Genomic DNA, 25,216 nt, shown 5'->3' on the forward strand with positions numbered 1-25,216 from the left:
CTCTGCCTCTCAAGCACTGGGATTAAAGGTGTGTGCCACCATGCCCGTACTCAAACCCAGCTCTGATCAAACTAAATAATAAGTCTTCCTAAGGTTTTTGCTACCCTGTGAGTGTGGAGTCAGTAGAGTAAGTGAACACTATTCATGACATCCATGGCTTATTTTCAGGCATATGGCTTTGTCCCAGAAACCCCAACTCCTCCGCTCCCACTGTCCCCATGGACTCATCCTTTCCACACCTGCTGAGGGGTAGTACATAGAACCAAGGTCATGGCTGTCAGTGTTGAAATTTATTCTGACACTGTCAAACAGTAAGGAAGACTTTATGGAAATCGTTGCCATGGAGACCATGACTATAGTAGTAGGAGGGGCTAGTTTTCTCTGAAGGCCAAATGCAGCAAAGGCAGCAGGATGAGGGGACCAGTAGATGGAAATTTACTAAGAGGAAGCATCAAGGGAGAGGGATTCTTGCTAAGCTATCCTAACAGGAATCAAGGCAGGTCAAGGATACATCATCATGAACAGTGAGGGATGAGGAAGTTAATCACACCTCCATGGTTGGGGACAGTATGACTTGCCATGGCTTTGTTAATACTGGTTCTGACAGCACCCAAGAACCAACCTAATAAAAAGAAAGAGAAGGAGGAGGCGCTGCGTCCCAAGGGTAGCCTCCATCAGATAGAGCAGAACTGGGGACCCTATCATCTCTTCCTGTCTCAGAGCTCTGTCAGCCCAACACTTAAACTGAACCCACACCTGCCCTGTACACCGCAGAGGCAGGACTCTAGCTTACACCAAGACAGAGTTGAAGTTAACAGTAAAAGAAACAAAGACTGGAACCAGCTAGAAGCACGATAAAAAGAACAATTTAGTTCTAGAGCCAGAGTTCTAGATGCTGAAACCCACTTTCCACTGTCTCCCAAGAAACACCATCTATAGATAGATAGATAGATAGATAGATAGATAGATAGATAGATAGATAGATAGATAGACAGACAGATCTAAACCATGAATGGACGTGCGTATCTAAAGAGAATTCGTGCGCAGGCTAAGAGGCAAACTTAAGTGGGGCAGCACGAGGCAGCAAGACCAAAGAACGCACGGGAGCCGGATGCCAGCACCGTGTGGTGATTAGCATTGAGTGACTGAAGGAACTTAAATCCATTGCTAACTCTGACACGCTGCACTGTTTAAAATGGTGGGTGGCATATCAGATATTTACATTCTGATTCTTTTTTTTTTTTTTTTTTTATGAGCTGAGGATCGAACCCAGGACCTTGCACTTGCTAGGCAAGCGCTCTACCACTGAGCTAAATCCCCAACCCCTACATTCTGATTCTTAACAGTAGCAAAATTACAGTTATGAAATAATTTTATGGTTGGAGGGTCACCACAATATGAGGAACTATATTAAAGGGTCGCAGCATTAGGAAGGTTGAGACCCACTTGTTTAAAACAAAGGGGCTCAGCTTTATTTTAAACATGATAGTCATGTCTGAAACCTGAAATTATAGCATTTGACATACTGAGACAGGAGAATCACCTGTACTACTTTGTGAGACCTTAACTCAAAAGAGAGAGAGAGAGAGAGAGAGAGAGAGAGAGAATGAAAAAAAAGATTGACACTTGCTACAACATTGATGAGCCTTGGAAATATTTCCCTGTATGAAATCAGCCCCACATAGAAAGATGAATGCTATGGGATTTCGGTTCTATGAGGTACCTGCCCTAGCAAAACTCATAGATAGAAAGTACAATAATGGCTAGAACAGGCTGGGGGGAGGTAATGTCAATTTACCAATTAATGAGTGAGCAAGCATTTCAATTTGAGACGATCTGAAAGAGTTCTGGAGATGGATATTGGTGATCGTAGCATAGCATAGTAAATACACTTAATACTATTGAGTTGTACACTTAATAGTAATGAATTGTACCCTTAAGAATAATCAAGGGGCAAACATCATGGCTTATGCCTTTAATCTCAGCATTTGAGAGACAGAGGCAGGTGGATCACTGTGAGTTCAAGGCCAGTCTGGTCTACATAGAGAGTTCCAGGACAGCCAGGGATACATAGAAAGACCTTGTCTCAAAAAAAAAAAAAAAAAAAAAAAATGACCAAGGGCCAGCTCCCCCTTTAAGAGCCCATGCTACGCTGGTCTCTCGTACTTTGGGGGATTTTTCTTTGGAAAGCCTCTACCCAAACTCTTGTGTATATCTTCCTTTCTTCTGAGCTCTTCTCGTTCTCTTTCCCTTTAAAGATTTTTTAATTTGATTTTATGTGTGTAAGTGTTTGCCTGCACGGATGTCTGTGTACCATACCTGCCCTGGTGCCAGTGGAGGTTAGAAGAGGGCACCAGATGCCCTGGAGCTGGAGTTGCAGATGGCTGAGCCACCACGTGACTGGGAGTCAAACAAGAGCAGCCACGCTCTTAACTGCCGAGCCATATCTCTAGCCCCACGTCCCTTTCCCTTAACTCTCCTGCTTAACCCAAATATTAAAATATCTTTGTTAGCCGCTCCCCCTCCAAGACTTTCAAGAGCTAGGTGTGGTAGCATGTGCCTGGATCCCAGCGCTTTAGAGGTAGAGGCGGGAGGCTCAGGAGTTCAGGTCCAACCTCAAGTATGTAAGACACTGTCTAAAAAAATAAAACAACAGATTTTATATCATGTATAAGTGACTACAGTAAAAAAAATTAAAGGGTGTTGGGAACAGTTCCCTTAGAACAGGTTAAAGAAAAAGACACGGGTACAGCACAGGCTTTGGGACAACAGAAACTGGAGGAACAGGAGCTGAGAATGAAGCTCAATGGGGAAGTGTTCACCTAGCAAGGGCAAGTCTCTGGGTTCAAATCCCAGTCCCACCAAAAAGGAAAAGGAAAAAGAAAGGAAATACCCTTAACTACTGTTTCCAGACTAAGGAATAATCAGAAGTCCATTTTGCTTTACAGCACAGAGACTTTAATGGTGTTTGTCTGTTCTGCAGATCCCTAATAGGGGTGGTCTCGTACATGCTCCATGATGGTCTTCAGGCCAAGCCAGGTCTCTTCTGCTGTGGGCAAGATCTGCTTGGCTGGCAGGAGGAAGCCATAGAAGCCTGTGTCCCTCAGTTCAAAGGCAAAGGAGTATTTGATGCCAAAATCATAGGCCCAGTCGATGCTTCCGCCACTGGCTTGGTCTGAGGGGCAAATGGAAATGAAATCTGATGACACTGTTTCCGTTGACCTCTGGCATGATCAAAGATAAACCAGGCCCTCTAAGCATGGACTAGAGGAACAGATAGAGTCTATGAGGGGTTGATGCTTACGACAGAAAAAAAGCACCAGAGTAGTGTGTTCAAAAAACGAAAAAGGTGTTCAAGTGGACACTGGATTTAGCCCTTCTTTGGTGTCATCGTGGAGCTTCCAACTTTGTTTCCCCATCTGGAACTTTGCTTGATGCCCTAATTGGCATCTTCCCCAGCTTAGGGAGGCCACGCCACTTCCTTCTTTAGAAGGCACACACATTGTTTTCTCTGGTGGGATAGAATGGATTACAAATCAAGTGAGTGACTTGGTCCCTGGCCTCAGGGCACTCTCGGCATAAGGATGGAGCAAGCTCCTACGTGATGTCGAGTCACATGCCCAGTGCTAGGGATCATGGGTAAGCCAGTAGAGTACTATGCACCTGTGTTAAGTCTGGCCATTGATGTGGTGCGTGACGATGTGACACATGGTGAAGAAAGGTGGCATTAGGCCACAAAGTCCTGAGGCATTCATGACTTGGAAAAGCTAAGCAATGGACTGGCCCTGAGGCCCCTCCCAGGGAGGTCAGGTTGGGGTAGAGTTGGAGGAAGCCACCAGGTACCTAAGAACAGAGACCAGGGAGGCTGTTAGAGGGAGAACTCAAGGTCAGTGCTGTGAATTACAGGTTACCTATTGTTCATCCAAAAGTGCTGGGAGCAGAAGTGTTTTAAATTTCAGACTTTTGAGATTTTGGAATACCTGTATATGTATCATAAGATCTCTTAGGGGTGAACCCTAATTTAAAGGTTCATTTGGGTTTTATATATAATTTATATATTCATAGTCCAGAGATAATTTTATCACTACTGTTGGTGTACCCGAGCTTTGACTCAGACCTATCATGTAAGATCAGATATGGAATTTTCCTTCCACTTGTGGCCTTCCATTGGCAGGGGGAAAGTTTTGGAGTTAGAAGCATTTTGGGGTTGAGATTTTCAGATTTGGGGTGCTCAACCTGTAAGGCCCAAGAGTTTCTATGACTGGTGAGTTTGTTTCTTCCCAGCAGCCTCCACAGCACCTAGCAAATAGAAAATACTAACTGGTTACTGACTGACTGAATGGACCTTCGTGGGCTCCAAAATTACCACCTTGTACCTTTGGCAGAACCAATCTCACTAAGGGGTGTGGAGAGGATAAAAAGTCTGGGCTTCAGACAGAATTGTGACCCTGCAAATCACTAGCTGGTGATCTGAAGCAAGCCGACTTATCTCTAAGTTCCAGAAGATTCGTGTGTCCAATGGGGATGGGCTGCATCGAGAACTAGACAGGAAAAGGCAGTGAGCATGCTTGCAGCATTTGTCTGTGCTCACTCAACGCACCCTAGTGGGCTCCTCTCGTGCCCATTTCAGTCTGAGGAGGCACTACAATTGTACCCATTATACAGAAAAAGAAACTGAAATCAGACAATATATGTAGAATAAGCATTCAGCAGATGTTAATTATGGACTAGTGCCTGCTGCCACGCACTAAATCATGTGTTCAACCCCCAGTACTGTGAAAAATGAAATCAACTGTTAGTTATTATTAAAACTGTCATTTTCAATGAGTGAGTAGGATCTGGTCCAATGAGATCACATCAAGGATCAGAGATACATGGAGGGGAACATGCCTCCAGCCAATAATTCTAGAGATCTAGAGAGTTAGTGAATGCTTTCATTCCACATACTATCTTTTGAGGCTCCCAATAAGCCATTTTACAGATGGACAGGAACAAGGGAGGATAAGCAACTGGCCAAAGGTGACTTGGTTCCAAAGCGGCAGAACTATAATTCAGAGCCAGGTTTCTGTCCCCGAGGGTTGTATTCTTTCTCCTAATTCTCTTCTAACTCTTGTGAACACGTGAAGCTCTTCAAAGTCCTTTGCAGGCAAGAAGTTGCCCAGGAAATGTCTCACCTACCAAAGATGTGCAGTTGGCCACTGCCTGGAGAGCAGGTGCTCAGACCAGAGCTGGGAGCCAGCCTGAGTCATGAGACAAGCACTTAGCTAGTTCCTAGAGCACTCGTGCTTAGAGGCAGTGCTTCTCTGGTTGGGAGGAGGCAGGATCCCAGGGCCAGCGCCGCGCAGACCTGCAGTTGGGAGTTATATGAGCGAAGGACCAGCTTCTAAGGGATCATAGGGCAAACCTATACGTGTCTTATATTTGCTTATTGGAACTCTTTGATACCTGTATCTTCAGCAAGAGAAATATACTAACCCTCAGCCTTCCAAGGTCTTCAAGACAAGGTAAATGAAAAACTTCAACCCCTTATAATGAAATGGATGAGACGTGTATGGGGGCTTCAGGGATACAAGAAGGCATTCTACTAACATGCTAAACTCCAGCCTGCACCCCAAGGCTGCCAAAGGCATGTACTTCTCAAACTTGAGTTGTCATCAAGGTCCTAGGTTAGGTCCACTTCTCTGTGCCCACTCCAATACTCAGGAGCTCTGGAGAGTTCCCTGAGTGCTAGAGATATGGCTCAGTCAGTGGAGTACTTTCCCATCATCTATGAAGTCCTGGGCTCAACCCCCAACACCACATAAACCCATGGCTGCAATCCCAGGCCTCCAAAGTCTGGGGCAGGAGCATTGGGTGTTCAAGATCATCCTTGGCTACATAGCAAGTTTGGGGCAAACCTGAAAAACATGAGATCCTACCAAAAAAAAAAAAAGGTAAGGCCGAGTCCATATGGTTTTGAGAGTCTCAGTAACTGTTTGCAGATCAATCTTAGCGAACAGCCTACAACACAGATAATAAAAACTCCAGTGCCATTCATCACACTGGGGTGGCTAATCTTGCCGTGGGAACATATTCCGGAGAGGAGCTTATAAAATATAAATAGTAGCATTATCTTACATAAAATTATATAAGTCCAAGGACTCAATAACTGAGATTTATCAATAAAATGAAATAGCAAATAACTAGCATGTAAATACAAAACACTCAACAGGAAGAGATGTTAACTTTAAAAGGATGAATACAAGATATGCACAGGCATTGCCTCCAGTTAAATACGTTTGTGTTCATGGACAACAACAAAAAAATCATTAATGAAATTGAACATGATAAAAAATATATTGAGCCAGGCGGTGGTGGCGCACACCTTTAATCCCAGCACTTAGGAGGCAGAGGCAGGTGGATCTCTGTGAGTTTGAGGCCAGCCTGCTCTATAGAGTGAGTTCCAGGACAGGCTTCAAAGCTACACAGAGAAACCCTGTCTCAAAAAACCAAAAAAAAAAAAAGAAGAAGAAGAAGGAAAGAAAGAAAGAGAAAAAAAGAAAAGAAAAAAATTAAAGAAATATGTTAAATACTGAATTATTTTTCCCACAAAGTTTTTTGTATATTGTAGATACAGAAAGAAAAAACAAACATAAAGTAAAGCCAAAAGTCCATAGTCTAAGAAGAGAAACTTCCACGACTGTTTATATCATTAGAAGTACTTTTCACATTTCCACGAAACGTTTTGGATTTCATGAGTATATCTCACTCCTCTGTTTTCTAAAACTTCCATTAAGAAAAGCACAAGTGGCCGGGTATGGTGGTCCACGCTTTTAATCCCAGAACTTGGGAGGCAAAAGCAGGTGGACCTCTGTGAGTCTGAGACCAGTCTGCTCCACATAGTCTCCAAAACAGAAAAGCAAACAGGTGAAAAAGAAAACCGCAACTAACAAGTGGGCATTCCCACAAACACACCCTCCCCTTCCCCATGGCTGCGGCTGTATCAATATGCACTGCATATCGGAGGACAGGTCCCTTTGCTCCGGATGACTGACCCCTGCACTCCTGTTCTCACCCTCCCCACTTCTTGGCATCTACACTGCGTCAGTCACTACACACATATAGATTTATATGTGTGTGCGTGTATCCTAGGAAACAAAGGAAGAACAGCCTCCCGTTCTGAATCTCCCTGTTCCCTTTTCATCCCCCTGCTCTGGCTCAGGCCACTAATGAACTAGTGACAAAAATTCAGAGGAACATGTTCTTTCCCGTGTGTTGACCTTTACATGGCCTTTATCATTTTCTCAGCTGTCTCCTTTTGAAATAATTGCTCTTCCCCCTGGTTTCTGAAACCCAAGGCCCCTCTGCTTGGCTCTCCTCCGCCTTTCAACTCTCAAGGTTCTTCCCACTCCGAATGCCTCCTTGCTTTGCTGTTACCGCCCTCTCCACACAACTCTTCCTAGTCAAGCTCCCTCCCTCCCCTGCCTGCAGAATCTCAGGGCCATATCACCTGAAAGCTGCAAACCCTCTAAGTACTTCAAGCTCAACATTTCTACAGCCAAACCCTTGCTCTTTCCAGTGATCCCCTTTCATGATCCAGAATGTCCCTCTCAGGGAGTGGCACAACCCAATGACCTTCAGCAAGGAACTCCCCACCTCCATCCAATAAAGGACAGGCGGCCAACGGCTCTATGTCCCAGACACCGCCCATGCTCATGCCGTGTTCTGGCTTGGACCATCATCTCCAGCCCTAACTCCTCCTGCTCCTGCTGGGGAACACACCTACTTCCAGTCCATCACAACTGAACCTCCACTCAGTACTCTACTCAGTACTCCACTGCTTCACTATAAACTCCAAAATGGCTTCCAGAATCCTTCTAATTAAACTCAAAGTCTTCACATAGCACACAAAGCCCATATTCCTTCTGCTTCCTTCCTCACATCTCTCATCCCAGCAAGCCCAAACTTGCTTGTGGTTCTCAGAGTCCTTCATGCAGTTCATACTTCAATCCCCTTGATCTGACTAGTCAGATCATCTACTCCTTTGTTCCTTCAGAGCTACCTAATGGCCAATCTTTAACACCCTGCTTTCTTCCTATGTGAAGATTCTCCAGAGCATTAAGTCCCCCACCCTAGCTTTACCATACTTTTGAACCATCCACAACCTACCATGGCACATACACACTCATAGTCTTCTGAATTCCTGTTCTGCTCTCTTAAATATGACTGCTGAGCAGGCAAGATGGTTCAGCAGGTAAAGGCACTTGGTACAAGCCAGATGATCTGAATGTGATCCCAGGAACACAGCAGGTGGAAGGAAAGAACTGACTCCCACAAGTTGTCTTCTGACCTCCACGCATGTACACACACACACACACACACACACACACACACACACACACACAATGCAAAAGGAATTGAGTTCTTGGTAGGTTTCTTGTATCTGCAGCACATGGCGTCATGCTTAGCACATGGCCAAGGCTGGATGAAACCTGTTGAATAGAATGCGTGTGCGTTTGAGGCATGCGCTCTATTAGCTTCCAAAGGACCTTTGGGCACAGGAGCATCGTGGAAATGGACACTGGGCTGTGTAGTTTCGAGTTTCTAACTTTATCTGTAAGAAAGGGGTATTTAAACAGTTGAGAATTCAGAGTGCGCGGAGACCTCCCATAGCACCCGCCGGGAGACAGAAGAGCTTCACAAAGTCTAGGTCTGTCCCTGCCGTCCTCTTCCTCTTCTCCGTGTACAGACAGCTTCCTGTCCCAGCATCTTTCTACTGAGCCACCCAGGGGTTTCCTGTGCCTATTTGGTTTGCTTTTGGGTTTTTGATACAGGAAACTGAACCCGGGGCTTCTGAACTCAGGACCCTGTGCATGCTAAGCACACATTCCACCACTAAACTAATCTCCCCAGCCCCCAGCCAGGTCCTCTTAAAGGAGCCACGTCCATTTTTCAAACCCCACCCACAGTTCATGAGTTTACTCAAGGCAGGAGCCCCTCTTAGCCAGGAAAGGGAAGATTAGTAAAAGAGCATGAGTTTTGGAGTAAGTTCTGATAAAGGTTCACTTTTAGACTAAGCAATTGTATATAACAGCATTGAGATGTAAGGTCCTGGACCAGCTTAGGAGATGCACAACACACACATATCCAGGCAGTCCTTTTGTTATCACATAATAAATATTTCATGGGGAGCCTAGGCCTACTGAGGGGAAACAGGGAAGATCAGGCTCTGTGTGGGAAGGACTAGCCTTTCACAGGAGGGCATTTAAAAGCGTTAGCCCAAGTTCAAATGGTGCTTCTCCCCTTAGTAGGTCATTCATACAAACTTTTAGCAAATTAGCTACTTACAGATGATGGAACAGATCGGCCCCACTTTGTAACTGGTGCCATGAAGTCCTGTCAAAGACTGGGCAGCCTTTTGGGCCACTTCATCCTAGAAGGAAAAGTGAATGGGTAAGATGTGTCTCTTGGGAAACCAGTAGAAGACTCCAGACTGGGAGGCCTGGTTAAGCAGAGACCTTCGTTAACTGACATGGAAGCACACCGTTTCTTTTCCTCACAACCACTTCACTAGAGAGTGAACACACGTTTACCCCTGCCTTCGAACATACAACGTGACACCGTTGTTCTTTCATTGTCCAGGTGTTTGCAGTGCTCCAGAGGTCATCACTCGACCACTAGCTCTCCGTGTTCAGAAACACAAATGAAAACAGTGTGGGTGGCCAGAGGAATCACTGAGTGGGTAAAGGTGCTTGGTGCCACGCCTGAGGACCTAGCCCAGCCCCTGGGACTCTCGTGGTAAAGGAAGAACACCCACTCCTGCGAGCTGTCCCCTGACTTACACACACACACACACACACACACACACACACACACACACACACACACACACAAAGTAAGCAAATGTAGTTTTAAATTATTTTAGAAAGTGGGCTGGCCGGGTGGTGTGGACCGCACCTTTAATCCCAGCACTTGAGAGGCAGAGCCGGGCGGATCTCTGTGAGTTCTAAGCCAGCCTGGTCTACAGAGTAAGTTCCAGGACAGCCAGGGCTACATAGAAAAACCTTGTCTAAAAAAAAAAAACTAACCAAAACAAAGCAAACAGTTGAGTGGACTCAGGGGGCCTAAGAAGAACATATATATGTGCTGACCTTGGTATGTACCTGGGAAGTCAGGTTTTTTTTCCTCCAAGTTGATCCCTACACTGGCGTATTTCCCTATGATTGTCTCTTTTTCCAAGAAGCAGAGCTCAGCAAAATATTTTCCATTACTCAAGGGTTCCAATTTTGACTGATTGAGGCTTTACTGTCCTCGCTAAGGATAAATGTAAGGTCTTGAACTTGGGTCCAGGAAAACAACTGTACAAATACCAGATGGGGGAAACCTGGCTCGGAGAGGAGCCTGGGGGTTTCAGTTGTCAGTGAGCCCAGCATGAGACAACAGCATGGAGCAACTGCCAAAGAAGTCAGGGGACTCTCAACTGCATCCCAGGAAATGCATCCTGAGAGTACACCGCGGGGCGGGGTAGCTGCAGCAGCCACACTCTGCTCCGGACGGACACGGGCTTCACGTTTACTTTGAGGGCTACCTTCCAAGAACACAGACAACCAAAGCTGGCATTCAGGCAACAGCAACTGGGGAGGCAGTGTGGCCCCATCTTGTGAGTCCTTAAAGGAATCAGGGTAGTTCGGAGGCCGGATTCAGTAAGGGTAGACCCAGGAGAAGCAGGTCTCTAGCGGTTGAGTCATTCAGAGATTCATCTCCCAAACAGAACAAACCGTCAGTGTAGCCAAATGGTAAAGCAGGGCTGGGGGGCAAAGGACACCAGGAAGGGGGAGGTCTGACACTCAGCCCTCCCCCAGCACGGCCAGGCTCTCCCCCAGCAGGGCCAGGCTCTCCCCCAGCACGGCCAGGCTCTCCCCCAGCAGGGCCAGGCTCCAGAGCCTGGAGCTGGCAGAGACCCCAGCTCCAGGCCTCAGGTTACATGGCTACCTCCTCTCACACACGCCTGAGCACAGGATTTAGACAACAAAGGTTATCTGGGTGTAGATAAAGGCCTGGAAAGTAGAAAAGAGACCTCAAGAGGGACAGAGGTGTTTCCAAAGGCATGATGTGGTGGGGGAGCATGTATGTGAAAGGGGAAAGGAAGGATAGCTGGGAAAGAGAACAGTGTGGAGCAGAGGGATGGGGAAGAATATGGGGGCAAGAATCAGCAGAAACAATGTTAATGCCATAATGAAACCTTATAGTTTGTATGCGAATTTTTAATTAAAAAATAAATTATATTAAATTAAAAAAAAAAAAAAAACAATGGGAGCAGGGAGTACACCTAGGTTCCTTCCAACCCTGACATTTTCCCCCGATGTAACTTTGGTAAGAAGTCCCCTTCAGCCCTGAAAACTGTCCTAACAAGTCTAAAGTCCAACTGCTAAGATGAAGATACCTTTGAACTGGAATTATCTATTCTGTGTCAGCCTGTGGCTGCTGAGGGGGGAAAAAAAATCTATTTGAAGGTAGATTGTCCAAAAGGTCTCAATTCTAGGCTTATCCCTAACAGATGGGTTTCAAAATCAAGCCTAAAAGCCAAATTGGAAATATTTGCACATTCTCTTCATCTGGGAATAACTGTTGCTCAATTGTGAACAGCTTCCTGGGATGTTACCATCTGACCCAAGGCTGCAGCCAATCTGTTTCCTTCTGAAGTGGGGAAGACGACAGAAGGAACTGAGTTAGGGAAGAGAGCGTTTTAAGCACACGCCATCCACTGGTGCGCTGTCTCCTCAGGTCACCCAGCCAAAGGCCGCAAGAAAGCCCCAGGTGAGTGACAGGGAGCTGCCCTGCCCAGGGCATCTGGCCAGCAGTCCAAGAGCCCACATCCAGGCGGCTGATTAGGAAGTACACCCTGGGAGTTAATGGTGACGGCCAGCCATGGTGGTACACACCTGTAACCCAAGCACCCAAGAGGCTGAGGCAGGCAGGAGAGTCATAACTTTGCAATTTTAGAGCCTGGACTAGGCTGCTTGAAGTGAGACCCTGCCTCAAAAAGAAAAAAGGGAAGCAGATTCTTGGATCACCTATGTTAAGGTAACATTAATTTTTATGGATTTTACTCACCAAAGAAACTCAGTTGATGTTGGGTGTGTGGCTCATCACCTTCATAACCTGTCACTAGGATACCTCCGTCTTGGTACCTAACTTTTAGAACGGAGCTTAACTGGTCCACCCAACAGATGTGGTTGTTGAAATCAAAATACAAATGTAGGAACTCACCAGCTCTTCAAAGTTATCTGACTTGCTACATTTATAGCCGTAGGGGAACATGAGTAGCTGGGAGTAGCTGTGGAGGGTAATGAAAGCTTTGATTTTTCCATGACTCTTGATGAAGTCCACTATGGATTGCACTTCAACTTCAGAGTTGGCCCTGGGTCCGTGGTATGAATCAGAGCAAGGGTTGCTACTGGCTCCAGGTCCTGAAGGGAAGAAGAAGAAGCCTGGTTAGGCCAGTGGCTTTAAAAAGACACTTCAGGGTGAAGATTACCACGTGCATGAATAAGCTCCTCCTGTATAAACCAGAGAAAGTCCATCCTTGTATTAGATCAAATCTCCTCCTCTGAGGGCACGGCTAGGAAGCATAATTGAATTTATCCTAGAACTAGATATTCTTTTAAAATATGGCTCCTCTATACAGCAGAAAGAGCTATCAGATCAGATTGTGGGAGCTGTTGGAAGAAGAGCTCCTGGACTGGGTGGGAGTTCTGTAAGTTCATTTTCTGGGGCCTCTTCCAATTTGTAGAGTCCAGGAGCAGAAGTCTCTGTGTATCTATACTTCCAAGTCACAAGGCCACAAATGTAAGGAACCCCTGACATTCTTTCTGCCCTGAAGAAATCACAACATTTGACAAGGCCACCTTTGGCCTTGATTCTCTCACAGCTATAGTTGCTCAAGAGAACTGAAATGGGGTCACTATAGGCCTGGCAGGGCTGTGAATGCTTGAAAATCTCTCAGGGAGCAGGTGGGGACCTTCCCAAGCTCTCTAAGTGAACCAGGCAAAATCCATGGAAATATAACTTCTGCCATCTCATGTTAAAATTATTGAAGAATAACGAATCAGAAAGGGAAGGGCCTCAAATTACTGGACACGGTTCAATATTCGGGCTCTGGCGCTTTGATTATTTTTCCTATGCAAAAAATAATAAGAATAATAAATTGTTAAAGCAATGAACGAAGTTATCACTCATGCATATCCCATCGCGTGTCCCTAGAGGGTCCTGTCTCAGTTCTGTAACCCTCGATAATTCATTTGGTTTACAAATATTTCATGACTGCTCTGTGTCGCAGATTCTGTGCCAGGCATTAGGAAAAAGAGGCAGCCCCCAGCCAGCCCCCGGGTGGGTAGTGCGTAATCTGCTTTGTCAATTAACTGGATTTGGAACACCTAGGAAATACACCTCTGGGGGGTTCTGGGGTCTTTCCAGAGACATCCAGCTGAGGAGACAAAGCCCACCCTACATCCTGAATGTGGGCTGGAGTACTTGAAAAGGAAGGGGCGCCAGGGGAGCCCCAGCACTCATCTCTCTCTCGTTGACTAGGGACACAAGGCACCTACATCCTTCATGCTGCTACTACCACCTCCAAGATGGCAAGTTCCTTCAATCTTGTCGCCAAAATAAGGCCCTCTTCCCTCGAGATGCAGTTTGTCGAGTATTCGGTCACATCAATGAGAAAAGGAACTAATGTACGGTAGGAAAAGGAACTAATTTCAGTTCTTTGATTAGTGCAACAGAGGTTTACCTGGTGCCTAAAAGCATGAAAGAACCCCCCAACTAGCTTGCCAGTGGACCCCCAAACAGAAAAACCGCAGTCAACAAAACTAGACAAGCAAGCTAAGGTTTTATCTTTGACTCTGTTTCAAAAATCTATTTCTTAATTCCATTTGTACTTTTCTTTTTGTAAGTTTTCCTTCTGGAAGAATCTACAGATGATGTAATGCTTGTCTTCCTAATAGATCCTCACCCCCTCTAGCGGTTGGTTCAGCGTTTCCTGCGCTCCCGCCATTGTGCAGAGCCTGGCTTCTTCAGCTCTGAGGCTGAACTGTGCTACAGCCTGCAGGGGAGCCAAGATGTGAGGCAGAGCACACGAAATGCTGCCTAGAGCTGCCACAGTGCTGGGCTCCCTCCCATGAAGGGAGAGGATTTAGTGAAGTGTCTCACAGAGCTTTTCCAGTGACTTGAATTCTACATGGACTAAACAGGCTGACGGCACTGCAGAGTCCCTGCAAACCAGTTAGTCGCTCAGACTGCAGTCTGACCGTCCCTGGGGACCACACCCTGTGCTCACCTCCGAAATTTGCATCCCAGTTCCGATTAGCATCCACACCAACACAGAAGCTTCCAGACAGCTTAGACCGGGTCTTTCGCCACATACGGTTCTTTAAAAATCCAACCAAATGCGAATATGAGGGAAAGAAAAGGTGGTCATCCCTTCTGATCAGCAAGTCCCTCGCCCGAATGTTCCTTTCCCTCGCTCCCTAGCTCCAGAACTGCACCGTATTTCTTTTGCCCACAACTGTCAAATGGTCCCCACACGGGGTTCACGTTATGTATTTCCTCTCTCCAATAAATGCCTGCCAAACCATGTTCCATAAAACATGGTTCTGTTCAATTCTAGCCACCACCACAACAAAAAGGGAAAGAGATGGAATTTCTGAGAGAACAGTTTGGGAAAATATGGGGCTAAATCAGGAAGCTCACTACAGAACTGCCAAGCGTGTTTAATGTTCTAATGTTTTTTAAGAACCTCTGAGAGATCAGAGACAGCATTTCTCTGGCTTGCCTGTGGACCCGGCATTCACGCAGTGTGTCGGGCTGTGAGGAGAGAATGTAAGTCTCTTTGAAAATGCAGCCGTCATTGTCGTTGTTATCTGCTCTCTACAAGAATGAGACTCTTGAGACTCTGATTCATTCTGAATATACATGAGGTCACAATGCCACAGTGGTGGTTTTGTCATGGTCTTTTATGGGGAGGGAGCCTACATAACTCCTTTTAGAGATATTACAGAGGATTTCTTTGACAAATCGTGAGTAAAATCGCTAGGATGCATCGTGCCGCCTGCTTCAATCTTGTTGCAATCTAATTGTCAGCAGGTAATATCTGCCTCCTCTTTTCTATCAGTCAGACACACACACACACACACACACACACACACACACACACACACACACATCTTGGAGATAATTGGGACAAGTCTCCTAGGTGACTCACTGCGAACACAGCTCTCTAATAGTTCAGCATAACAGCTGAAATAGGCCCTGGCTGAGTCGACATGTAAAGACATCTCACGTCAGAATAATAAGTGACTATAAACACTTCCCTGTGCCTCATTTCAAGGCCACTACTGAGAGGTTAGGCACTCTGCTTTGAGTAAATCAGGAACAGAAAGATTACTTTTGTTTGGTTTTCCAAGTTCCTGCATGTCTCCTTAAGTCCTGTGGATGTACAAAACACAAAACAACAACAAATAAATAAAACATTAAGTGGCTTACAGTAGTTTGGGAGAACACATATCCATCAGGGTTTGTGACAGGCAGCAGGAAGATATCCAGGGTTTCCAGAAGGGAAGTGATGGATGGATCGGTTCCATAATCAGAAGCAAGCTGAGTAGAGACATAGACATTTCAGTCTCGCAAACCCCCTTTTGCCAGAAAACACATTGCAAAATACTATGGCACTGTGTTTTTGTGGTCTGGTTTTTGTTTTGTTTTGCTTTGTTTTTCCAAACATGAATTAGGAACCATTGTTGATCAATGGGACACTTCCAAATCCCTTGCAGAACAGTCTCCCACAGCTTAATACACCAGTGTCTGTAACTTCCCTTTCTGGTGACAATAATTTTCTTCTATTAAATAAGTGTCAGTTATCACCTGTCTATTAGAAGTAGCAACACTCTTTCCCTGTTATTTGCAGTGATGCTTTTTGCAGTGGTAGGCAATGGTATGTAGGGTTTATTTGGATCTGTGAACCAAATTATAAAAACTTAATATTCCTTAATCCTCCCATGGGGTGACTTTCCAAAAGAACTCGGGACCAACATCAGATTACTTAAATATGCGAAGACTTTGCTAAAAGTATGGAGAAGCGGTTAAATTCCATTTGGGGAATTGCATTTTGACTACAATCAATTGCAGGAGAGTTGAAGTTTCTGCTGGATTAAAATTTATTCATTTCCTGTGCTCAGCCATCCTAAGGCATTACTATTCAACTGTTAAATATCCATTTCATAATACCCTAAAGGTAACCGCATTTTAATTGAAGGGAAAAATGTATCAGTCGGCATGCACGTGGTTGCACATGCTTGAATGATCTGATGTGGATTGATTTCCTTTGCTCATGAATTAACATTCTGATTTATAGCGTGTCATTTTGGAATTACTTAAGAGATAGCAGCCTGGGTCACACCCACCCAGCATCGTGTCCTGGCTCCTGTGCCAAGGACCACGTGGAAGGGAGAGACTGCTACATCCCAACTTCAAAATCAGATCTGGGCAACATTCAGAACGACCCAGACACCCTCAGCTCACTTCGCTTTAGATCTGTAGCTCAAAGCAAACTCTTCCTCCACCTATTTCCATTTGTTCTCTGAAGCCCTTTCAAGATTTTATGGGAGAGGCACCTCCCTCGGAGTATCAAGCTTCTCTCCTGCTCCTGCGCTCAACTCAAGACCCAGAGGCCTTGCTGGCCACTCTTTTTAATTCTTCTGGCTTGCTGTGTTTTTAACAAGGGGCCCAGGGACACAGTACCATGATCCTAAATGGGGTAAACCAAAGAAAAGAAAGCTTGGCTGCTTCTGTTTCCTGCCGGTGTTGTAAGAGAAGGATCTGCCTGGGAGTGCTTGCAATCAGGCCCACCGGGACAGTGTGTGTTTACTTAGTGAGCCCAACTCCCAGAGGACAAAATATGTGAAGAATTTTAAGCAAAATGACCTTGTTTGCTGTCCACAGCGCGGTAGCTTGTGTAACCCACTCTCGAGCGTGGATGCCCGCGTCTAGCCAGATGGCTGGCTTGTCTCCTCCGGTGCTGAACTGCAACACAAGCATGCATAGCTCAGGCATAGAAATGGAAACAGCGTCTCGGGTCGGGGCCTCTCCCCGGCCTCCTTCTCGGCCCCCTTTCTGTTCTCCACAGGATTAAGAGAACAAGAGGAGACAGACAGGTGATACTGGCCCTTCAGTTTGTCTGGTCCCTTTCTTTTAACAAAAGCTTAAATGGAGATTAAGAAGCAGAGCAAATTTTTCCTCCCTTGATGTTTGCGAGGGAATCATCACAGATAATGTGATGAAAATATGCTCACATGTTGTTAGCTGGGGAAAAAACAGGTTTCGGGTAGTATGCCATTCTTATTATTTAAAAGGTTACTTCCCGCGGCGGCAGTAAGCATGTCAGCAAATGCATGCGGGGGAGGGGGTGCGGCACGGACAAAAGTGAAAAAATGTTAGGGCTGTCGTCCTAGAGTTGGGAAATAGGACTGCCAGAGATAGTCCTTGCCTCCTGGTTGTTGGTTGGTTGGTTGGTTCCTGTTTTCCCATGTTTATGCATGGATTGTATTATTTTAGTTCTAAGAGTCTCATCAGAGCTTCCGGCCCTTCACCAGAACAGGACGGCAAGACCCCATGGTGCTCTCCGGAGTTCCAGTTTGTGATCTAAGTGACTGCGTTATTTGGAACAGTGGCCTAGCCCACTGGATCAGTAAATAGGGAGGAAAAGATTATTTTTTGCACCTTTACCTTCTACCTCTGTGTAGCATTCTAAGCAACAGATTAAGGTAAATGAGAAATGCAAATTCTTGCTAAAAACTTTACATTTCACAGGTTTGGGAAAGTTTGGGGTGAAAATGTTTTGAGCCTTTTTCTTCAAGGTGCTAAGATGTAATTAAGTAGGGAAGTTAAAAAAAAAAAATGTCCCAACCACCCAACCACTTGGAAAATCAAAGGCCGAGGAGAATTTGGGGTTCCCTGACTCAGCGGTAGGCCAGCCGATGAAAAACAGACGCCAGGGCCAGCGGGCATTCCCAGGCCAGCCGTCTGCAGTAGGCGGACTCCCCACCCAGGCCAGCTTTGGGGAGCGCGCTCTGGAAGTCCATCTGTCCCAGTTAGTTGGTTCCTAGCCACAACGTTTCCAAATTTAGTAGGACGTTGTGACATTACCTCCCCGCCACACCCCCCTTAACAAACTCTTTCTAGGAAGTCTGGGGAAACAATTTTCGCTGTTTTTCTGAACAAAGTGCAAATGCTTGAAACTATCAGTCCGGAGACTGTTAGGGGTGACAGTAGCAGTGAACCTTAGCCGTTTTTTCAACTGTCACCTAGGAAAAAAAAAAAAAAAGCCTTCATTCCAGGGCATTACCTTTGAATTTGGTTGTCTGTCATCCTCGGCACATTGAGAAACTATTTTTTTAAATGCAGTTCGGGCAACTACTAGGTGCTTTTTTGTTTTTAAGCTGGTGTTTACAAGAAGAGAGAGGAAAAGAAAAATCCGCAAAGAACTCCCACTTCGATTAATTTCCCAGAGCTCGCCCTCCCCTCCCCCGCGCCCGCCGCCTCGCCTGCTCGGCTCCAATTGGCGCGCTCGGCCTGGCTCCCCGCGAGCGCATCTATCAGGACATGAGCATTAATTCTCTCCTGCAGACCTGCGTCAGCGTGCAGGAAAAGAGAAAAAAAAAGGAAAAGAGAAGGGGGGCGGGCGGTGGTGGGGCTGCTCAAAACCAGCAAAGACCGGTTAGGAAGAAAAAAAAGAGAGAAAGAAAGAAAAGGGGGAAAAAGCCTGCTTTGCAAGCCGAGCTGGGAGAAAGGGATTCTAGAAGCGTCGAGGGATGGGAAACAAAAGTCTCTGCCTCCTTTATACCTTGAGCACATTCATGGGCCGATTTTCAAAAGATGAACCGATATTCACTTTGCTCACTAGACCAGGGTACTCAGCCACGAGGTTATCCATTTCTTGGTAAATCTGAAAGGTTCAAATGATAAACAGGCATCTGTAATTTAATGAGTAAGTGAATGCAGCTAAGAGGGTCTTTTTGCCCCTCCGCACCCGGTCTCTCCGCGTCCCGGCCGCGGGCGGCTGCAAGCCACTGCCGGGATGATGAGTCACTCTGAAAAAGAGAAGCCATCTTGCCGCAGCAGAGCCGGTTATTTCCAGCTCTGTGCAAAGTACAACGGCACTTCTCTGGTCTGCCTGTGGCTTTCCCCCCTAGATCCTGTTCAGCAGGGAAGCCTTTCGCCCTCACCTGCAAACCGCGGTGGCACCCAAAGAGATGTGGCCGGCTGGCGCTACAAAATACAGCTGCGCTAGTGCGGGCCCGGGGACAATGGGGCCATCCTCCGGCCACTGGCTACTCCGACCCCAGTTCTGAAGGCTCATTGAGATTCTGTACCTTCCCCACATATCCAGACTGCGACCACCGTTACCGACAGAGACCTGAAAACAGTTGTTGCCCGCATTTGCCGTGGCAAACACCTATTTGTTAGATCGGCAAGTGGGGGAGAGGACGCCTTTTTATTCTTCTAGTCAGACTAAGATACTTCTTTTCTTGAGGGGGGGGATTTTAGGAAGGTAATAAGAAACATATATTGTATATGCTACACAGGTGACGTTGCCCCATGTTCAACTGCACTGATATTTCTGGCAGTGAAACAAAGGAACAAATCCATTCAAGTCATATTTTGCCCCCAAATCGTTTTAAATAGCGTTTTACTACGAAATAAATTATGGCAAGGAAAAAAAAAAACTTTTGAATTTTTTTTAAATGCATTTTAAACTTCTTTATTTGGAGGCTTAGTGTGCCCTTACTCTTCTCCTATTCTGCGCTTCACCCCTGAACTCCTGGATTGCCGCCCACCCCCAGTGAGACAGTGCAGATAAACAGATCTGTACCAGCTTCCAGAAAGGCTCTGCGCAGCTACACAGCAGCACATGGCCCAGATGGAAAAAGGAGAAGGAAGGGAGACCCAGAGAAGCAGAAACTAGACTTTGCCACCCTGTGACCTTGGATCAAAGTGCAGTTTGGAAGCTGCCGGATACCCTTGTGGGGGTGGGAGCCTGCAGACTCCAAGTGGCCCTGATACCTCCAAGACCATAGTTAATCATCGCTCTTGAGTGACTCTGTAGCCCATGCAGCTTAAAAATCAGCAAAGGAGTGTTGTGGGAGAGTGTGAAAGAGCTATTTGTGGACTCACTTAAAACATTCTGGACACCTCCAAAATAACTGTGTGGCTGTTTGGATGGACAAGAGGACTTCAGTTCCCGCGCTAAGCAGGCACTGCCCATGAAATCTGAGGGAAACTTTAAGAAGCTAGGAAGTAAAAGGAGCCTGATATCTAGGTTATCAAATCACCACGTGGAAGTAGCATTTTCCTCAGGGAAAAGAGAGGCTTGTTTCTCGGATACTCGTTTTGAAATGCCTACCTCTTCCAAGGTATGGTAGGCCCCAAAGTTGAAGTTCCCACTGCGCTCTTTTCGCTGATTGAGTAGCATTTCTTCACGCTCTTGATCCAACAGGACCTAAGATAAAACAATTCTATGATTAGTTGCCAGCAATGCATTCAGCCTGGTGATGTAAATGAGGTGTTGACACTTGGTCCCCAGCACCAAGCTTTCCTCATTGTGTGTAGATCTTGTCCACAGGCTCTGGGTCAGACACTTCTCTTATTATGGTAGCACTCTGCAAAGGGATCAGGTATGCTTGGGCTGGGGGCCAGGCAGCAGCTGCAGGCAGAGGCTGACAGCACTTAGAGGGCCTTCACGCCGTCTTGTGGCTCAGTCCGCCTTTCTGAGTTAACCTCTGATTTAAAACTATTTGAATCACAGATTGCTTTTCTTCCATTTGCGTGAAATGCAAAAAGGAACAGATGTGCCCCACCACGCCCCTGCAAGAGTAGTTAACACTGGTGGGGGACCCATGTGAAACCCAGGTCCCTTTCTGGGCAGAGTGGGAGAGGACCAGCAGGCCTCTGGAAGCCTGCTCTCCTGGATACTTACTTGAACATCTTCAATCATGATGGAATAAGCAATCCCCTGGGACTCCAGGAAAACTTTGACCGCCTGGATGCTGACAAAGGGAACCCGGATGTGGACTATCTGCCCTGGGATGGTGGGTGATTTCCAGAAATCAAGCTGAAAGGGATAAAGGGCCAAGCCAAGGTAATAACTAAATTATTCTGGGAGAAATAGAGAGTTGTACCCTGATGGATTTCAATAATGCAATTTGTTACCCTGTTTATTTTGAGTCTACAACATCAGAATCACTATTATAGGGCAACAAGAGTTTCTCTGTACGCAAGCATCAGCAAATACATTATGTTTTTAGCACACACATCCCACGGCTAGATATTAAAACTGGCAGAGGAACAGATGATTTTAAATTATGGGAGGTCTTAAAAAATAAAATCAATCTGGCACTCAAGTGGTCCAATTCATTTCATCATCGGATATTAACGTCATAAATTATTTGAGAAGGGAAATAATGAATTAAAGGTGTTCAGCAGTGTTTCAAAGTAGCTTTCACAATTTCCATCCTTTTTTCATTCTCTCTAGAGTCCTGTGAGAGATGTAGAAGAATGGTGTAGTTTCTGGTTGTGAAAATGAATCACAGGGAAAGAAGGCCATCTGCTCAGTGCCACATATTGGGACTAAAGTCCAGATTTTTGGAACCCAGGCTCCAAGAGTCAGCATTCCACATTACCTCAAAGGAGTCAAAATATAGTCCAAAATAGATGTTAATCGTGCTGACTTTACTTACTGGAGGGAGCAAAAGCTGACACTATGACAAATACCTGAAGATGCTCCTCAGCCTCCAACTGCACCAGAGTTTTAATTTGCTCTTCATTACTTGGGATGATCTCAAGAACTTGGTCTCTAAGAAACATTAATCACAGACATGACCTTAAATGCAAAGCTTGTTCACCGTTTCCTGTTGCTTTCTGCTTCCATCAGTCTCTGCTCGGAGGAGATGAAGGCAACCGTCAATGATCTCTTTCACAAGCCAGAAACTAATAAATTGTATACCGACCCCCATCCCCAGGACAAGGAGGTGATCAAACGGCTTTATTTCCTCCAAGGAAATGTTATCTAAATAATAATTAAGAGGTGGACCTGCTGCTAGCAGGAAGCTCGCCGCCGTGAGCGTTTCCTTCCCTGGAGCTAATGAGTATTGGTCGGACAACACCTGCTGCTCATAAAGCACTGGCTTTTCAAACTGGTCTGCTCCTGCTTTTCAAGGAGGAAAAACAAGAAAAAGAGGGAAAGGAGAAGAATTGATTTGGTGCTTGTAGGAGGAATGAGACCCACATCTGGGGAGATGTGAAGTTTTCTCTTGTTTTTTCTTTCTTTCTTTCTTTCTTTCTTTCTTTCTTTCTTTCTTTTTTTTTTTTTTTTTTTTTTTTTTTTGTTGTTGTTGTTGTTGTTGTTGCTCTTTGTTTTATTTTGAGACTGAACTCAGGGCACAGCTAACAAAAACTGAGGCCCAGGCAAATCAAATGGTGTATCATACCCACATGCGTGAGCTCTCATATGCTCTAAGGAGAAAAGGATCTCACGGCAGAGAAGGGAAATCCCCAAACTGGCAAGCATATTGTTAGGAAAGAGTTTGGGTAGAGAGCTTTTGCTTAGTAACAGAGCCTTTTCTTTCTTTGTCCGGTTTCCAAGCAGGCTGACTTCCGGTTCATGGGCGCTGCTGAGAAGGAATGATGTAATGAGTCACACTAGGAAGGCTGAGGATGGAAGCTGGACCTCCAGATGCCAGCTCCCCACAGTTTTCAGTGCGCTCCTGGGTCACACACGAGTGGCAGAACGCAAGGTCTTCCAAACCTTCTGCCTGCAAATATCCATCTGCCACAAACGGTCTGAAAATTCCTCTGTTTGGGTCTCATTACTGTTAGTTAATGCATGGACCCCAAGGAGTCCTCCTTTAAAATGAGGTGCTGGGAAAAGTAACACATTGGACTAATATTTCCTGGTGTGTGTTCTGAGGAACAACAGCCCCTTGAGTTGGTCAGCCAAAATGGGAGGGATGTGACTGGAAAAAAAAAAAAAACTCATAGATTTCTGAGGTACACTTAGTCAACATTCTAGAAACCCTAAAGTTCATTTAACTCTCTGATTCCCGAATTGAACTGGCTAGCTATTTTCATGAAGCAAATGTATTAGACTGCTTCATTAATTCCCTTAGAATACTCTGCAAAAATGTCCCCAAACCCCCTTACAGAATTATGAAACCAGGACTGATCGGGGAGGGGGGGTGGAGCTCACACCTGGGACTTGGGAGGCAAAAGCAGAAGGAGTTGGAGGTACAGGAGACAGCCTAAGTTATATATGAGTTCCGGGGCTGCCAGGGCTACAAAGTCAGAGTCTGTCTCAAAAGGAACAAATGGTAGAATCAAAGCATTTCAGAACAAAGATGAGTCCTGAAGCCAGGAGAGACGTTAGCTGACGGCTACTGCCCTGCTTTCCTAGTCTCGGAGGCCCCACTACCCAGATAAGAAATCTGAAGACATAGGACCGAGGCTGACAGGAAGGACAGAGCCCAGAGAGGCAGGAAGTGGGTGGGAGAGGGGCACTTACTGTGACATCTGAGACCAGTACAGCAACAGCTGCCTATCGGCCCCACATTCTGACCATTGGAGGGAGATGGGCAAGGGAAGTCTTGTGAAAATTTATTTTTATGAAATGGAGTCATCCCTGTCACATCCCACTAAAATGTCGTCTAGGACCATGAGAAAAACGGAGGAGCAGGCCTCGAATTCATACTCCAGGATGTGTCTCATAGAGCCAACCTCCTCCCCTCCCCCCAAAGAACAGCCTGCCCTATCTTTAAGACTATTCTCACTCAGCAAAGGATGAAGGAACTCCCAGTCTTAACTAACCTTAAGACTAACTTCTCACAGTGACTGTCCTCACTCTCCAGACAGAGCCTGCCGGCCCCGACAGGCACAATAGTACCAAGGCACTACCTACCATTCCAATGCACTTCTCTGTCATAACAAAACCCCTGCCTAGCCTTTCCTCTCTTCTCTGGTACACAGGCCACCACAGACTGTGGCTATCCCAAATTGTAGTCCTATTCTTTATTCCCAGATAAAAGGTCTCTGTTTTTGGCTTTCAATAGTTTCCACTCATTTCCTCCTTCCATGGTCAATCATCTTGTCGTTATTGAGTCCTACTTTTCCCACTGTCCCCCACCCCACTAATCTAAGGTAACTCTGACAACCCTGAATGCATGCGCCCCTTCTTCTAGGACCAAGTCATGAGCAAATGAGAAGCTTCATGAACCAGGTAAGTAGAGTCAAATGATCACTAGAAAGTGTCACTTACCCCACAAATGTGTCTTGACAGTAGACATGCCCAAATAGGGCACCCAGTAACAGGATCAACCTCATGCTCAAGGCTTTCCCCAGAGTCCAGAGTTCAGAGCCCTTCCAGAACTTTATAGGGAGCAGAGTTGAGGGTGTCTGTTGGCCCTCCAGGAATTAAGGGACTCCCATCTGGTAAAATTCTCACCTGCTGGTGAAACTCTCAAGGTCGCAGATACCAGGGTATGCTATCACCCATCTGTACACTTTCCCTTTTTAGAGTGAGATAATAAATATCAATGGAAAGAAAACAAAATTGCTGAAGCACACCAAGGGTAAATCAGACATTTATGATTTAGAACATAAAGTGCCACTCACCCTGCTTGGTGATAGAAGCCAGATTAATAGACCCAGAGGTTAAAGTCCTTTCTGGGTCTCTGACGAAAAGAGAAAAAAAAGGGGGGGCAAAGCATTTATAGTAATTACTTGGCATCCTGTCTATCACATTCTATTAGTTTGCTCATTCGTTTATTTTTATAGTGTTTACCCTGAAACACTGCAGTCACTTGGTCCACATCTGCTGAAGGTCCCTATAGATGTGGCCTGGTCCAGCCCTCACTCGATATTAAATAAACAAAACAGAATGCCTTGTAATTTTTAATTCCACGCTGTCTCTAAAGTGATCCATCTGCATTTGTACCAAATTAATACCTCTATTGCTATGCTTTTTCCCAAAATGAAAATGTCTTTCCGATTATAGTAGTAAAGGCGCTTGTTGAAAAAGTTTGCATTTAGAAGAAATGTTTCACTTAATCACAAGTAACCCCTCCACCTAAGAAAACCATTTGGTATATATTTCTCTGAACAATTTACGGCTCTCTCACTCTTGCATGCTCTT

At 45.6% G+C, this 25,216-nt stretch overlaps 1 protein-coding gene across 1 annotated transcript; it reads right to left on the reverse strand.

The window, feature by feature from the left end:
• Positions 1-2,935: 2,935 nt before the first annotated feature.
• Cpa2 (carboxypeptidase A2) lies at positions 2,936-24,405 on the reverse strand. The gene is made up of 11 exons (XM_006979412.3): positions 24,341-24,405; positions 21,805-21,886; positions 21,011-21,145; positions 20,438-20,533; positions 18,878-18,979; positions 16,960-17,058; positions 15,523-15,633; positions 14,318-14,408; positions 12,250-12,449; positions 9,328-9,412; positions 2,936-3,175 (listed from the first exon to the last, which is right to left on the reverse strand). Exons 1-11 carry the CDS (start codon positions 24,403-24,405, stop codon positions 2,988-2,990), a joined length of 1,254 nt encoding a protein of 417 aa, XP_006979474.3. The 3' UTR covers positions 2,936-2,987.
• Positions 24,406-25,216: the final 811 nt, after the last annotated feature.

Source organism: Peromyscus maniculatus, chromosome 3 (assembly GCF_049852395.1).
Source record: "Peromyscus maniculatus bairdii isolate BWxNUB_F1_BW_parent chromosome 3, HU_Pman_BW_mat_3.1, whole genome shotgun sequence".
Taxonomy (NCBI): Eukaryota; Metazoa; Chordata; class Mammalia; order Rodentia; family Cricetidae; genus Peromyscus; species Peromyscus maniculatus.